This window comes from Zophobas morio, unplaced genomic scaffold (assembly GCF_036711695.1).
Source record: "Zophobas morio isolate AGI-343-1 ecotype UQ-CSIRO unplaced genomic scaffold, CSIRO_AGI_Zmor_V1 ptg000030l, whole genome shotgun sequence".
Lineage (NCBI taxonomy): Eukaryota > Metazoa > Arthropoda > Insecta > Coleoptera > Tenebrionidae > Zophobas > Zophobas morio.
The window spans coordinates 170,527-187,111 of NW_026972135.1; the positions used below are offsets into that span (position 1 = coordinate 170,527).

General features: G+C 38.1%; 3 protein-coding genes across 3 annotated transcripts; 2 read left to right on the plus strand and 1 right to left on the minus strand.

The window, feature by feature from the left end:
* Positions 1–4,510: 4,510 nt before the first annotated feature.
* On the plus strand, positions 4,511–6,704 carry LOC135138358 (exoglucanase B-like). Its single transcript, XM_064068322.1, has 3 exons — positions 4,511–5,017; positions 5,069–5,838; positions 5,895–6,704. The coding sequence occupies exons 1-3, from the start codon at positions 4,574–4,576 to the stop codon at positions 6,637–6,639; spliced, it is 1,959 nt and encodes a 652-aa protein (XP_063924392.1). The 5' UTR covers positions 4,511–4,573; the 3' UTR covers positions 6,640–6,704.
* A 4,337-nt stretch (positions 6,705–11,041) lies between these two features.
* LOC135138018 (DNA-binding protein Ets97D) lies at positions 11,042–12,868 on the minus strand. The gene is made up of 4 exons (XM_064067833.1): positions 12,546–12,868; positions 12,123–12,474; positions 11,932–12,070; positions 11,042–11,881 (listed from the first exon to the last, which is right to left on the minus strand). The coding sequence occupies exons 1-4, from the start codon at positions 12,641–12,643 to the stop codon at positions 11,076–11,078; spliced, it is 1,395 nt and encodes a 464-aa protein (XP_063923903.1). The 5' UTR covers positions 12,644–12,868; the 3' UTR covers positions 11,042–11,075.
* A 47-nt stretch (positions 12,869–12,915) lies between these two features.
* Positions 12,916–16,222, plus strand: LOC135138017 (protein regulator of cytokinesis 1-like). The gene is made up of 5 exons (XM_064067832.1): positions 12,916–13,098; positions 13,554–14,047; positions 14,559–15,400; positions 15,487–15,846; positions 15,894–16,222. The coding sequence occupies exons 1-5, from the start codon at positions 13,043–13,045 to the stop codon at positions 16,047–16,049; spliced, it is 1,908 nt and encodes a 635-aa protein (XP_063923902.1). The 5' UTR covers positions 12,916–13,042; the 3' UTR covers positions 16,050–16,222.
* The last annotated feature ends 363 nt before the right edge of the window (positions 16,223–16,585 follow it).

The window sequence follows — 16,585 nt, forward strand, 5'->3', positions numbered from 1 at the left end:
TCAAAACCTACTTCTTGATCAAGTTAAAAGATTAATTATTTTTAGAGAAGATTAGATCGAGTATCGCTCACGCTTCACATGATATAAAAGTGTTGTGAGTGTACCTATACAGAAGTAGGTACACTTAACCTAATTTTTGTATATTTAGACAATTTTTGGAAAAACATTAAAAGTTCTCTTGCGAAGGTTGGCGTAAGCATGGTAAATCTTTAATAAAAACATGACAGTCTTTAAAATCTTATTTTTTTTTTAATACAGAGCAAAATCCTTAGAAGCTAAAACAGTTCAAAATATAATGATAACTTAATTAATTCAATTCCAAATAATTTTGGATCTAAAAATCAAATTGTCCCTGTTTAGGACAATCAATCCATATAGTAGTATGGGTTGAAGTTTTAGGTGGTTTCTCATCCACACGATAATTTTAAAGTAGTCGGTTGCGTAGTTTCGGAAGTTATCTAAAGAACGATACAACTTATCTCCGTTTTGCTGACGCATGTTTCGTTTTACAACTTGCAAGATTTTTACACCGAAAAAATAAATTTATCTTCGAGTTTAAACAAGTTAGGAAGGCTTACGCAGGAGAAACCCCTTTTTTACGAAAAATTAGTGTTAAAGTCTTGGGCTAAGGCACATATTGTTACGTTGGACGGGCGAATAATTAATCGGGCGTAGGTAAAAACTCAACAATTTATTTCTTTAAGTGGTATTTACACGACGATAACTGCGATTACAATTTCGCAACTTAAATGCACTCCACTCTTGACTGAATAATGAATGCCTGGTTCCCGACGGTGGCCTCTATTTAAATCCCCGCGTGCCTCTCGATGGATCCAGAACGCCGCATCGGAGTTTTCTGGACGCCGCAATCGAGACTTCTTCTCGGCTCGTCGCGACTTCCGCTTGCATTCGCGCGGCCGATGACTCAGACTACATACGAGAAGCAACGCGTAGATGCTAGAAGACGCATAGGCGTCGTACCGGGGCGGCGTATGGGCTTATTTCGTAACAATATTTATACTTGATAATAGGTTTTCTGTTTTTGTTTTGTTGAATAGACTTAAAATGACTGCATTTAAAATTCGTTAATTAATTAGTAAAAAAAACTTGCATCGTGCGTCGGTTACTTTTCGAAAGAAAGCACTTGATAATTAATTTCGAAAATATTTTGTGTAGTGTTGGTACTTCAGATACTTTTGTTAAGTAATTTGAACAGCTGCGGCTAAGATATATTTGTAAGCGGTATTTTTCCAATTATATCCGGTATGTAAGTACTTACTAAGTTCTGATGTATTTATCTTCTTTTGCCTCAACGTCCTTATAAAATAAAATACACGAAATGTTATCAGTTTAAGTATTTTATTTATTAATAAAGTTGATTAGATGTTGCCAAATAAAACACGTATAAAAATTAAAAGAACAAAATCTGAAGTGTAGGCACTTCAGAATTCGGGATCTTTAATTCCGATAATGACGTTATTGAAAAAATTCCGTTAAAATCAAACTTTCCCACGCCGAAGATTTTTGAAACAAAATTAAAAATTTCTAGTGTAAGTAATAAAAAAAAAGTTTAAAGTTGTGACGTAAACATATTTTAAGTGGCAGAAAAAACAACAAATAAAAACAAATTATTCAAGTGGTACTTATTATCTCATTTTAAAATTGATAAGTACAAAAACAAGTTACCCTTTACACTTATTTGTTAAGACATAAGCAAAATTTTCCAAGCGGGTCAATGCATCACAAAATTTACTGTCGTTTTATATTTAGGACGAAAAGGTGATTTTATCGTTTGCGTGACACATAACATTATTACTTAATCACATGATTAATTTAAAAACGATTTTGCAAATAGAGTGTTCGTTTTATCAGTGTAACTGGAATAGCAAAAACTGTACGTGTATTAGTTTAGCCTTATTTTAATTAGTAAAATTATTTTTGGGCTCAAATTAAAACAGTTGACAAATTTAGACAGTGACATAGCCGGTATTAATTTAAAAAAAATGTTTAAGGACAGGACTTTTTACTGCAACACCCCTGCGCAACGGGGGCGCAAAATGCAAAATATTGTGCAAAATACACAAGTACGACAAGGTAAAATATAATTAAATGGTTTCTCAGCAATAATAATAAGCTTTAACTTCAAGTGTTTGTTTATACATCGGAAGAATGTCACGTAGAAATTTCTTTTGATTTGGATGAGTTTGTCGCCTGAAAACAGAGGACTAAAATTATTAATTAAACCACAATCGAACCGTTTTGCGAAAAGGGGGGACTCGTTCTCAATTTGATCAATAAAAAAATTGTTATGACGTTAGAATTTGACAACAATCGGTCCAGTAGGGTTTTTTTTTGTATTTATCTTTTAGGTGGATGAAATCAAGCAGCGAACTATTAATCTCTTAGTTAATCGACAAATAAAGTAGTTGTTCAAATACAATGGGAAAAAGATAATTTGCAGGTACTTGTCAACAAGTAATTCAAAATTAAAATATTTTTTCAAGTACTCCAACACTAAAAGCATTTCAAGTACGTATTTCGAGAAGCACTTTATTTTTGTTGTTTATTGATATATGAATTGTAGGTTTCATATTAATCAGATCAAAAAATATTATTTCGTTCAACTTTCAGCCAATTCAATTAATGTATCTATTATACTTATTCGACAGTTTTCCGGTTTAATAAAAATCTGACTATTCCAAAAGTATTAAAAATTGATATGGTTGTTTATTTACCAACTTCTGGACGTAAAAAACAGTTAAGATCACAGTGTAAAAGTTACTTTAAAATAGAAAATTAGTGCCCACTGTTTACAATTTCACGTGATTTGAGTATGATATCGCAGTAAATATAAAATAACAGTATTTACTGTGATGATATAAAAAGCCGTCAACGTGATTTGAAGTTAAAATTAATTGACATTCCTCCCGAAATTGTTAGATACATAATGTAGATAACAAAACATACCATACCACTGAGCTTATGACGTTTTAAAATAAAAATTCCAAAAAAAAAGGGAAATTAAGCTACGTTTGGGATTGATTTACATGATTTGGGGCTTTATATTTTATTGTATATATAACGGAGGAGCATTCGATTTTAAAATTTCAAAGTTAAATTGTAAAATGTCATATGTTTTTCCAAAAATCTGGATGCTTGATGAGCATGTTATTTTATAAAATTTAAATAACATTTAGGGTGGATTTCACCCACCTCAGTTAAAGTTAACGAACAGTTAAAAACAATCGTTGTTATCGTTGTAATAATCGTTTCTATGGATTTATTCTATTGTTAACTTTAATTGACGTTGGTGAAATCCACCCTATCTATTGTAAAATCTGGAACTGACGTCATTCTATTGTTGCTGGGGAAAGATCAAACAAATTTTGGTTAGCGTTTCACCATTTGCATGATATTCCTAACATGCATAACTATCAAATTTGACAGCAATGGATTCAGTAATTTCGGAGATTATCTGTCTAATAAAAATCGACACAGACGGCGGACAGACAGACAGACGGAAACGGCAGACCTAGTTTTTCATGCTGTGTGGGCCATGAAACGTCGAGAAAACATGAAACTGACCAGTCGCCCAAAGTATATATACTCGATTACAATAGGAATGAAGTTGTCCCTGAAAATTTGACTGACACAAACAGAGAACTAATAGTAGATATATTATATACCAAGAGACTAAAATGCACGATGTAATTCCGAAAGTAGAGATTAGTGCCCGAGCGTTAGCGAATAGATACTAAATTTTAAATTGGAAGAAAATATTCGAAATAACCCATCATCAATCGCGATAGTAAGCCTTGTCGAGTAACCAAGGCTAGAGGTGTAAATAAGACGAGCCTTTTTGAATTTTTCGATATGTTTATATTACTACTTTAAGTTAAAAAGTGTTTGGTTGTTATAGAAACACTTTTTATCCCTAGGGTCAAAAAGAACCACTACACTGTTCTCAAGGGTAGCGAAGGACTCCCATCTCTATGTTTCTTTCTAATTTGACAGTTTGTAAGTCGTGACCACACACTCAAAAACGATATAATACCTCAAGGCACTCTGGTCATGAGTAGATTTTAACTTTCTTGAGATTAAATGCGTTGTAACAACTTCCGTGTCAAAACATAAATTTTTGGCATTTTTATTCTAAATTCGTTCCTTAAAACACTTGATAAAGTGTCCACTTGTCCAAAACCGTTCAGGGATAACAATCATTTAAAAATTTCGCACTGTAATGTCCCATTTTCTATCAAATCTCAATTGGCAAGATAATCTTCCGCGTTACGAAGGAAAACAAACAAACGAGATAAATCTGAAAAGAATTGAAAGCCAATTGGCAGATTCGGCAATCGAACGATTTGACCTATCACAAGTTTGGCTTATCAAGAAGAATAGTTCGAGATGTTCGAAGGAGATAAAGTTGATAATATTGTTTACTCAGCTCGATGCAAATGATGTGCTGTAGAAAATTTCGGTATAAAAAGCCCGGTCCGAGTCGGAATCATCAGTCTCATTTTTGAGATTAACAAGCGACTTCTTAATTGTTTGTAGGTAGAGTAAAACCGAAATGAAGCTGCTGCTACCGCTGGTAGTGCTGGGCTGTGCGACCGGCATTCTAGCCGGCGTCTACACCGACAGATTCTTACAACAGTACGAGAAGATCCACAACTCGGCCAATGGGTACTTCTCCCAGGACGGCATTCCTTACCACTCGGTGGAAACGTTGATGTGCGAAGCTCCTGACCACGGTCATGAGACCACTTCGGAGGCTTACAGTTACTTCATCTGGTTGGAAGCCATGCATGGTGCCATCACCGGTGACTTCCAGACGTTCAACGACGCCTGGGATATCATGGAGAAGTACATGATTCCTACTCACGCGGACCAGCCTACTAACAGTTTCTACAACCCGTCGAGCCCGGCTACCTACGCCGCCGAGATGGACACCCCCAATGACTACCCGTCGCCCATAGATTCGAGTGTGCCTGTCGGACAGGACCCGATTTTCCAGGTGCGTCCGTTTCAGTAAACCAAAGGACTGTAGTAATTTTGACTTGTTTAGGAGCTGACCACCGCTTACGGGACCGAAGACATCTACGGTATGCACTGGCTCCAGGACGTCGACAACGTGTACGGCTTCGGTGACGCTCCCGGCGTTTGCGAGGGCGGACCGGGGACTCCGGGACCATCCTACATTAACACCTTCCAGAGAGGACCTGAAGAGTCCGTCTGGAGAACCATTCCTCAACCCACTTGCGATTCGTTCAAATATGGAGGTACCAACGGCTTCTTGGATCTGTTCACCGGGGATAGCAACTACGCCAAACAATGGAAGTACACCAACGCTCCCGACGCCGACGCCCGTGCCATCCAAGGTGCGTACTGGGCGTCGCAGTGGGCCGCAGCAGCTGGCCAAAGCAGCCAAATCAGCGCGACTCTGGAGAAGGCCGCCAAACTTGGAGATTACCTTCGATATGCTCTCTTCGACAAATATTTCAAGCAAGTCGGCGAATGCTTCGACCCGCACTCGTGCCCCGGCGGCTCCGGCAAAAACAGCGCCCACTATCTGCTCTCGTGGTACTACGCCTGGGGTGGAGCTACCGACACCAGCGCCGGATGGGCTTGGCGTATCGGAGATGGGTCCGCTCACTTCGGCTACCAGAATCCTTTGACAGCGTGGGCTTTGGCTAACGAACCTTCACTGAAACCCAAGGGAGCGACGGCCGTCCAGGACTGGACCCAGTCGCTGGAAAGGCAGCTCGAATTGTACGCGTACGTCCAGACGGCTGAGGGGGCGTTCGCCGGTGGAGTAACCAACACCTGGAAGGGAAGGTAAGAACGTTCCGTTTTGTTCTGGACGACAACCAGCATCCCGATTTCCTCCACAGGTACGATCAACCTCCGTCCAATCTCACTTCGAACACCTTCTACGGTATGGTCTACGACTGGGAACCCGTCTACCATGACCCGCCATCCAACAGATGGTACGGTATGCAGGGTTGGTCTACCGATCGTTTGGCCCAGTACTACTACGTGACCGGTGACGTCAAGGCCCAAGCTACTCTCGACAAGTGGGTCGCTTGGCTGCTCCCCAACTTGAAATTCGACGGCGACGACTACCAACTGCCGGCCAACCTGGAGTGGCAAGGTGTTCCCAACGCTTACAGCGGAGGCGAGGCTCAAGAAAACAGTAATCTTCACGTGACCATCACCGACTTCACCAACGATGTGGGCACCGCCGCCGGCACTGCCCGAACTCTAGCCTACTACGCTGCGAAGACTGGCAACACCGAGGCCAAGGATGCGGCCAAGAAGCTGTTGGACGGTATGTGGAACCTCTACCAGACGGACAAGGGTGTCTCCAGCCCGGAGGTCCGCGAAGACTACAACAGATTCACCGAGCCGGTGTATGTACCTTCCGGATGGACTGGTACCTACCCCAACGGAGATACCATCCAGTCGGGGATCACTTTCATCGACATCAGATCGTTCTTGAAAGAAGACCCAGATTGGCCCAAAGTTGAGGCGTACATTAACGGAGGTTCCGCTCCCGAGTTCACGTATCACAGATTCTGGGCTCAGTCTGACGTTGCTTTGGCACAGGGCGCCTATGGACTGCTCTTCGATGAATAATTCTTTTTAAATTTAGACTGATGTACGATAGATACGAATAAATGGCTTTGCATATAATAATTTAACCATGATTAATTTATTTCACCTTTCCGTCTGACTTGAACACGTAGTTTTAAACAGAAAACTATAGCACAACTAATCCACGTTTGGGAATTTGTCTAATCATCCCCACCAAAAACGTGATACCATATCCTCAAAATTTTTAACAATAAATATTTTTTAAATGTTATAAAATCATATACTCCTATACTTGTAGTTTACGAATCCGCGTTTAGTTTGAATCATAATTATTTTCAGGGGGGCGGCTTGTTCTGAGGCAGGTGAGGCAAAGCCTCAGCGATGAATATGAGCAATAATATTATTATTTTTAACCGATAATTTCTGGAGCATAATTTTTTTCTTAATATTTTAAAAATAAATGTGAAAACTTATTGTTACTCTTGTGGCGGCACAATAACACGTCGGTAAGCAGAGAAAAGATAAGTCGTCTCGTGGTGTAGCGGTTAGCATACTTGCCCGGAAAGCAAAGAGATGTGGGGTTCGAATCCCACCGAGGCACAACATTTTTTCTGCTTACCTACACTGTCATCTTAAAAGGTGGATATTCGGTGTCCCCATAGTTAAACATTGCCCTTCAACACGCTACACAGATACGGACTCGAATCTTGCCTCTGCAGTGTACGCAAAATTGAGGTCGTTTAATATGCAGGCTGTCCGTAATGTAACTCTTCGAATTTTACGATAAATCCACTTTTCGATTAGCAACTTTTTTCGTTTTTTCAGTGTTTCGAATTTTCCGTTCTTCGATTTTAATTTTTTTTTTCTCCAATAAAAATCGAAAATAAACTGGAAACAAAAAATTGCAAATCAAAAGATTTGCAATTTTTTGTTTCCAGTTTAATTTTTCGATGTTTTCGTTTTTTGTTACCTCACCTTTGAGATTTGCAATTTCTAGATTGCGCAATTTTTCTATTTTGAAATTGTTCGGTTCTTCAATTTCTCGTGTGCCAATTTTTTTGAAATTTTAAATTTAAAATTTTGATTTTTCCACTTTTCGGATTTTCGGTTTTTTGATTTTTAATGTTTCGTTTCCGCAATTTTTTCATTTGCAAGTTTCTGAGTTTTCAGTTTAAATTTTTTAATTTTTGGATTTGGCACTTTTGAATTTTTCAGTTTTTCAATATTTCGTGGCTTTACCTTTTAGATTGGTTCTTTCTACATATTATTATTTTTAGATTTCTCAATTTTTCGATATTTTATTTTTTCGTTTTTCATTAGTTAGATTTCCAATTTTTACTTCCCGAGCGTAAGCAAAGGAAGTATTGTAATCGAGTCCGTCGGTCGACTCTCTACTTTTACGTTTTCTCGATCTTTCATGACCCCTAGAAGACGAAGAAATAGGTCTCCCATTTCCGTCTGTCTGTCCGTCTGTCCGTCTGTCCGTCTGTCCGTCTGTCCGTCTGTCCGTCCGTCTGTCCGTCTGTTGTCCCGGATTTTTATTAGACAGATAATCTCCGAAAGTACTCGACCGATTGTTGTGAAATTTTGTACTTATATTAAGAATATCATGTAGATGGTAAAACGCTAACCAAAATTTGTCTAATCATCCCCACCACTAATGCGATGACGTCACTTCAAAATTGTACATAGTAAATGGGTTTTCAATTGTATAAAATAACATAGTCCTACACATGTAGTTTACAACTCTGAATCGACTTTTCACCCAAAACGTCCAGATTTTTGGAAAAAAAATCAAAATTATAAAACAATATTTTGAAATTTAATTTTTAATCTGCTAACCAGAATGCTTTGAAATGTTGCAGATGTTTTAAGGCTATAAAGAGCATCATAAATCTTTAGTCAAAAAATATTTACTTATCCCCTCCAAAAACTTGATGACGTCAGCTTAAAAGTTCGTGGAATAAATCATATCTAAAATGTACAAAATATGATGAGTCTGTACTTGTGATCTATCACTCCATTCATATTTTTTGGATTTGCATATACAGGGTGACTCAAAAAAATTAATGAATGCGTAAATATATTTTATTGATTTAATCAGGAACTACAAAACCGAATGCTCTGAAATCTTGCAGATGTTTTAAGGCTATAAAGAGCATCATAAATCTTTACTCAAAAAATATTTGCTTATCCCCTCCAAAAACTTGATGACGTCAGCTCAAAAGTTTGTGGAATAAATCATATCTAAAATGTACAAAATATGATGAGTCCGTACTTGTGATCTATCACTCCATTCATATTTTTTGGATTTCTATATACAGGGTAACTCCAAAAAATTAATGAATGGGTGAATATATTTTATTGAGTTAATCAAGAACTACAAAACCGAATGCTTTGAAATCTTGCAGATATTTTAAGGTTATAAAGAGCATCATAAATCTTTAGTCAGAATATAGTTGGTTATCCCCTCCAAAAACTTGTTGACGTCAGCTCAAAAGTTTGCCGAATAAATCCTATCTAGAATATACAAAATATGATGAGTCTGTACTTGTAATTTATCATTCCATTCATATTTTTTGAATTTGCATATACCGGGTAACTCAAAAAAAAATATATGAAATCTACTGCGAAAAAAAACACAATAGGCATGCAGTCGTCACGTTTCCAACAGCGAGGGAAGTACTGGCTAAACTCTTTAGACCAATTTTTTGATTTTTTATCTTGGATGTTTCCACTTTTCGAAGAAACGTCGAAAATCCAAGAGCAACATGAAAAAAATCCTGCATTACAATTTTTCAAAATTTCAGTTTGAATAAATCTGTATCTGAATTTGATCATTTAAAACCTAAAATTGAAAACTAAAAAAACTGCAAGTCAAAAAATCGAAGATATGAAAATTTGAATTGTCGTTTAATTCAAATACAGGAAAATTAAAATATCTACAAATTGAAAAATCGAAAAATCGCAGGAACGAAAAATTGAAAAACCGGAAACTTAAAAAATCGAAACATCCAAGAAACGAAAATTTGCAAGATCGAAAATCTAAAAATTCGAAAAATTAAAAACTACAACACTTGAAAGCGAAAAACTGTAAATTTGAATAATTCTAAACCGAAAAAGTTAAAAATCTAAGTAACTATAAAATCGAAAAATTCATGAGTTAATAAATAGAAACTTTGAAAAACTTAAAACAAATTTTGCAAACACCGACAAATTGCAAAATCGGAAATCTAAAGAAGTTTTAAAAATTCAAAAATGGGTGCTATTAAAAAAATGCTCAGTCAACACGATGTAAACAAACGCGGTGGAAGCACTTAAAAATTAATTAGCTAAGAAAAATTTAGATATAAAAATTGAAAAACCCAAAAACTGTAAAATCGTGAAGACTTCAGTTTTAATAAATTTGTTTTTTTTTTTCAATTAAATTAAAAATTAAAATCTGGGAAAATGAAACATTAAACAACTCAGAACTTGAAAAATTTAAAAGCTAAATTAAAAATTGAAATCTCGGTTAATTGAAATAAAGAAAAATTAAAATATCTACAAATTGAAAAACTGAGAAGTGCAAAATTGAAATATCGAAAAACTGCAAGTCAAAAATCTAGGAGACTGGAAAATTTCAAAATGAAAATAAAAAATGCCAAAAATTGTAAACTTGAAAAATTAAAGATTGAAAACTAGAAAACCTAAAATCCGAAAACTGTAAAGTTGAAAAATTGAAGAAACAAAAATTCACAAATGGAAAATTTGAAGATCGAAATATGTACCTATTAAAAATCGAGAAACTGGAAAATCCAAAAACTGAATAAACGATAGAAATTTACAAATTTAGCTAACTGTAAAATCGAAACATTGTATAATTAAAAAATTGCAAAATAAAAATCGAAAAACTGAGAAATCGTAAAACCAAAAAACTGTATAATTTTTAAAAATTCGAAAATGGCTGCTATTAAACAATCCTCAGTCAACACGATGCAAATAAACGTGGCGAAACGAACAACATTCGAATGACATTAAAGTTAACCATGTAGTTACTAAGAGTTAATTTTCTCGTTAAATATATTTTCTATCGTTTTCAAATTTTATAATTGTTCAAAGAAGCGGGATTTGTTTCAGGAACGAGGGAAGTTCTGTTGAAATAAATTTCGACCAATTTTTTTGGGTAGAATTTATTCGCAAAATTTTGAGATGACGTTATTAATTTTTTGAGCTTTTCAGAGCAGTTGGTTTCGATTAAACTCCAAAATGTCATTCAACCTTGATTTTTTTTGCAAAAATGTGGTAGTCTAGGTAAAAACTCAACACGGATTCATAAACCACAACTGCAAGGGTATGTGTATGCTGTGTCAACACATAGAGATAGAAAGATTGCAATGAAAGTTTGTATGCATAAAAGTCGGATACAAGGACCTGGGTACAAACAAGTTTTCTTACAAATAAATTCTGAACATAAAAAACTTTTATTGCACCAACAATCAACACTTCTCTTTAATCATAGGATTTCCATAATTAATTAAATTCGACAACTCCCTCGCATCATACCCCAACATCTCCTTCAAATCACAGACAAACTTATACACGAACCTCTCCCCGTGAACCTTGGAAATCATATCCCCGTCATAATAATACCTCAACGCTCTCGACAACTTCTCATAGTTCATCGTCGGTTTATTCTTCCTCTCGCCCCACAATTGCGCCACCAACTGTGGATTCCTTAGCTTGAATTCCCCGTCGTTCCCCGTCCAGTGTATAACACTCTTATACTCCTTACTCGTCAGCAACTCCAACAAGAACTGCCACAACTGGATCTGACCGTTATTTCCCGACCTGTTACCCGAAGACCCCCCGTTGTCGAAGTAACTCATCGCCGAAGCGTAATTGTTGATAACTCGGTTGATGCGCTTCTGTTTAGTGACGTGAGGTTCTTCTTGAGGCGACCCTTCTTCTTTCTTCGTGGCCACGACTTTCATCTTTCGTAAAAGTTCCAAATGCGTCCAGAAGATGTCGCCGGGATCGTGCGGAACGATTTTCTGGAAGTCTGTGAGGGTCACTTCGTACAGTTCTTTACCCGTCATCGTCCAATCAGAGAGTTTGATGTTGGGTAAGTTGAACTGGCGAACGGCCCATTGAACCCAGTGTCTGACGTGGACTTCCGTCCATTCCATGGGGTCGTGGGGGATTTTCAGTCGGTCCTGTTCTTTCTTATATGCGAGGTCCACTTGCCACTGCACCACTGCTTTCGGTGGCGGGGAGTCTTTTGGCTCGTTTTGGTTTAATTCGTCTGCAAGTTATTTTTTATTATTTTATTTTTTTACTTTATTGCGTACTGACCAACGTGGATATAGTCTTCAGCGGGCTTTAAGACATCCAAAATATTGATCCTTTTCAAGTTGACCTGCAGTTGAACGTTGATCTGCACCAAGCCCTGCCCTTGAACACACTGCTCGACCAAATTTTTGTTGTTTTCCAACTGAAATTAACGGAGTAATGATAAATGTGCTCTAATGAACAAAGCTAGTTACCATTTGTGCCCCCTGCAAGTAAAACGAGTACTCCTCTAAGCTCAGCCCCAACCTCTGCTCCAACAGCTGCCTCAGCTTTGACAAAGGTTCCTGAATATCCATATGTTGCATGATCAACCCTGAATGTGTATCTTCCACGCTCATCAAATCTGAATCAAGCTCTTGCATCAAATGGTCGTCAAAATCACTGGCACTTTCTAACGACGCAATCATCCCCAAGTGGGGTCCCTCTTCTTCCGGGTTCAACTCAAAGTTATCATCGTTGGAAACGTGGCACTCTTCCAGTTTTACTGCTCGCATGGACGTAGGAGGATGGTACTGGACCATGTTGCCTTCATCGTCAATTACATAGCTACAAATTGTTAACATTGATTGTTATGAGAAAATGAGGTTAGAATGTAATTTTCACGTTTGAGAGATTACCTTTTGGTCCTGTCGGACTGGGACGTGTATATTTTTTGTCCGAATTCATTTTGGGTTAGGATGAAGGTTTGTACTTTGGTTCTGTCCGTCTTTTCCATAATTTTCGACTTGACATTTATTATTATTTTGATTTCGGTCAAATGCAGTCAAATGTCAACGTTGGGTCTGCGGAGTATCTATTCGTTGTAATATTTTTGTAAATTGTTACGTATTTTTCTATGCAGCTGTGAATGCCGCAATATTTTCCATGCCTAATTTTGCTAGCAATGTTATATGACAATCGTTATATAATTTTATTGAGTTCGAAAGCTCGCTATTTTTCGACGACACTACGAGTTTCCAGGATGCACTTCACGCATGCGCAATAGCTTTGACGTTTGACTTGTCAAACTGGTTTTAACTGACCAAAATTCAAATTTTCAACCGTCTGAAAGGTGTACCGGCGAGAATTTTGTGCTTTAACGTTTTAATGAGGAAATTTTGTCTTTTTATTTGAAATGAGTGACGATTTTAAGCGTAAATTGTCGGAAATGGAAGATCTGAGTGAAAACATGTAAGTACTTGGTGATAATTGATGAATAATCACTGTTTATGTTGTCGCATGAGGCTTGTCCATGTTTTATATTTTATCTCTTGTTTATAAAAAAAAAAGTGAATTGCCAGTTGTAAATATTTAGAGCACGTTTCCGGGAAAGTCGCTGAATGATTTCAGTTGGCTTTTGTAAGTTGGAATGGATATTGAATGTTGGGTTCTGGGGATGTGGGTAGTGGATAAAAACGTTGGAGACAGGAAGTGTTCAATTAGATGTAAATTCAAATCATGATTAACCGCTTGGGATTACAGTAAAGATAATTGACATCGCTGACCTTCTCTCTCATTGGTTGTGTGAAAAGAACACAGGTTCTATGAATCAGAGATTTAAAGGCTGCCAATAAACACTTGGAAGCATGTTGAAATCATGCCCCATTCTAGATCTTGACTAAATAACACAACCCACCCATTTCCAGCATCGCCACCAAGCCTTGGGCCCAGCAGCTCCTCGCCAACACCCAGAAGCTCACCAGAAAAGCCGTACTAAACTGGTGCAATATAGTATGCAAGATCGGCGAGGCCGAACTCGACATCGACGAGTATGTCTCCATCTTCGTCACCCAAGTTCAAAACTTGTATGAAGAACTCATAACAGACGTGGACGCAATTCAAGAAAAGAGCTTGGACAAAATCGCGAGATTGCTAGAACAGATGCAGAATTTGTGTCGCGACTTGCACATCGACATTCCCACCTTTAACTACGAGGAGGTGCCTCTGTGCGATTTGTACCGACTCGTCCAGCAGAGGGTGCAGGAGTTCGAGGCCTTGGCCGAAATCCGCAGGAAGGAGTTGAGGGAGTTGCACCAGAAGCAGCTGAAGTTGTGCAAGAACTTGGGCAGGGAGCCGAGATTGCTGGCCGAGTCGCCGCTGCCGCTGCCGAAGGACGTGGAGGGGCTGAGGGTGTTTGTAGGTGGGTGAGAAATTATGAAATATTATTTTGCGTTGACAATAGTGCTTTTTTACGATTTTTCTGTCACATTTTTTAGATTGATTGAATTGTTGTTAGATTAGCACATGAAAAAGCAGCAGTTTGATGTATCAACACATCTATATTAATATCATTTTATCATAAAAAAAAAGAAAACATTGTTTTGTTCCCTTCCCTAGCGAGTCCCCTGAACTGCCTTATCCAAGGTCATTTTGGAAGCTTCAAGGAGCCTTTCGCTCGATTTCTCTGAAGTTAAATCACAAATTAGACGTTAGAAATAAAATCGCTTTCCAAATCTCCTCATTCCCATTTTTTTTGCTAAATTCTTCAATTCTCTTACCTAAGAATTGATCATTTCACCCTTTGTCTATTTTAAATGTCTCGATTAAACTTCCGATTTTCCTCTTTTTATGCGGATGGGGAATAATTAAGAAAAAAGATAGAAAATCTAATTTTGGCAGAAATTTAGTTGCATCTTGTGCTATTGTTGCAGAGACTTTAGAGAATGACGCAATCGAACGCGAAGAAAAATTCTTCCAGTTGAAGGAAGAGATCCAAGAAATCGTGAACGAACTCCAATCCCCTCCGAGCCTCGATTTCGAGAAGGACATTTTAAATCTAACAAATACGGAGGTGCGCATTGCAGACACCGAGATGGAACAACTCGAATCTTACCATAATCGCTTGGTTAAACAACTCACCAACGTGAAGGAAGAAATCGCCGAACTGAGGAACAAAGTCGACGATCTGTGGAACAAGCTCGAAACGGACATCGCCGAAAGAGATGCCTTCAGACAAAGGAACACCGGCAACTCCCTCGAAACTCTTAACGCTCTGAAGGCCGAAGTGAAGAAACTGGAAGAAATGAAGAAAGCCAACATCAAAGTCTTCATCATGAAGCAGCGCCAAGAGCTAGCCGACTGGTGGGAAAAATGCCATTGCACGGAAAACGAAAAGAGCGAATTCACATTCTACTATTCAGAGTGCTACAACGAGGACTTGTTCGAACTCCACGAAAGGGAGATCGAGAAGTGGAAGGCGTACTTCGAGGAGAATAAGGAGATGTTTGCATTGCTGTTAGAGTACAAGAACTTGTGGAATCATCACTTGGAATTGGAACTGAACTCGGGAGGCGCCAATAGGTACAAGAACAGAGGTGGGCAGCTGCTGATGGAGGAAAAGCTGAGGAACAAGTTCCGGAAAAGAATCCCGAAGATCGAGGAGACGTTGACAAAGCTTGCGGAAACATTCTTCGTGCGGAAGGGGCGGCATTTCCGTACTTTCGGAAGGACGATTCAAGAGTATATCGGTAAACTCCACGAGGACGAGGACAAGGTAAGGATGTCTCGTTTCCGTCTGTCTGTCCGTCGTTCGGTCGAAATAACCTTTGGCCCTTTATTTATTCAAATTAATCCCTCCAGGAATTTAAACTGAAGCTAAGCGCCAAGAAGCAACAAAGAGAGCAGGCCTCAACTGTGGGCAGGTCCCGCATGAATCTCTTCCCCTCCACCGCCAGCGCCCTTAACCCCACGCTAACACCCCGCGCGTGCTCCAAAAGAAAAATTATCACCACTCCTTTCACCGAACCCTTCAAAAAACTCAAAACCGGAAGTACGAATAAGGTCTCAAAGACCGGACTTCCCAAGTTGAACGTTTCGAGAAACAAACGGAGATCTGCGAGGAGGGAGAAGCTGAGGCACAGGCTCTCTTTTAAGTCGAGTAAGAGTTCGAATAAGGAGAACCACAACGAGACGGCCTCCACAAGTTACCACGACTTTGAGGTAAGTTAATTCCTGTTTTTCGAGTTAGTGTCAAGATTCGGTTTTAGAAAGAGGTCTCGACGAAGAATAATTGTCGAAGTACGGCATTCGTTCTGAAAGAGACGGAAGCGCTGCCTTTTACTCCTGTGAAAGGGGAGAATTTTTTGACGCCAGGAGTGGCTTTTCTTCAAAAGACGCCGCGCCCAAAACGAGTCGTCAAGTAAGGAAGAGCTGCTTTAAATTTGTGTGTTTTAAAGTTTTATTAATTTTAATTTTTTATTATTAAAGAGAATTGTACTTAATTGCGTCCCGTTTTTTAGTTGAGTTGAAGGTGCTCTCTGTGTTTAACATGTGTATTCATAGTTTATAAAGTGTACAAAATATATTATTTAACATGGTCATCGGGTTTTATTTTTCCAAGTTTTACCAAGATAGTTTGCTTTAAAGTTATATAGTATGTGCAAAGTCGTGGTTGTGTCTGGAGTGTTTTTTATTTCGTAAGCGTTTCCGTCTGTCTGCCTTCTGTCCAAATGTAAATGGTAAAACGCAACCAAAATATTTCAATTTTATTAAATAAGTTATTCCTTCGCATGAAATTATGAATCCGAATACAGCTTTACCCTAGGCATCTAGTTTTTTAAAAAAAAGCCAAATTTTATAACAACGTTCAAGGCTATCGGAAATATGGTAAAAAATTTATGCGTTCATCTCCCCCAGGAATTAATCTTACAGTTTTGTCAAATAAATTATTTGTAGATAA

Bases quoted from the DNA above. Each gene is read 5' to 3' on its own strand.
- LOC135138358 (XM_064068322.1), top strand. From the start codon at position 4,574: ATGAAGCTGCTGCTACCGCTGGTAGTGCTGGGCTGTGCGACCGGCATT. The intron at 5,018-5,068 runs GTGCGTCCGTTT...TGACTTGTTTAG, and splicing joins GACAGGACCCGATTTTCCAG to GAGCTGACCACCGCTTACGG. The intron at 5,839-5,894 runs GTAAGAACGTTC...TTTCCTCCACAG, and splicing joins ACCAACACCTGGAAGGGAAG to GTACGATCAACCTCCGTCCA.
- LOC135138018 (XM_064067833.1), bottom strand. From the start codon at position 12,643: ATGGAAAAGACGGACAGAACCAAAGTACAAACCTTCATCCTAACCCAA. The intron at 12,475-12,545 runs GTAATCTCTCAA...AACAATTTGTAG, and splicing joins CAGTCCGACAGGACCAAAAG to CTATGTAATTGACGATGAAG. The intron at 11,882-11,931 runs GTCAGTACGCAA...AATAACTTGCAG, and splicing joins TGAAGACTATATCCACGTTG to ACGAATTAAACCAAAACGAG.
- LOC135138017 (XM_064067832.1), top strand. From the start codon at position 13,043: ATGAGTGACGATTTTAAGCGTAAATTGTCGGAAATGGAAGATCTGAGT. The intron at 15,401-15,486 runs GTAAGGATGTCT...TAATCCCTCCAG, and splicing joins TCCACGAGGACGAGGACAAG to GAATTTAAACTGAAGCTAAG. The intron at 15,847-15,893 runs GTAAGTTAATTC...ATTCGGTTTTAG, and splicing joins CAAGTTACCACGACTTTGAG to AAAGAGGTCTCGACGAAGAA.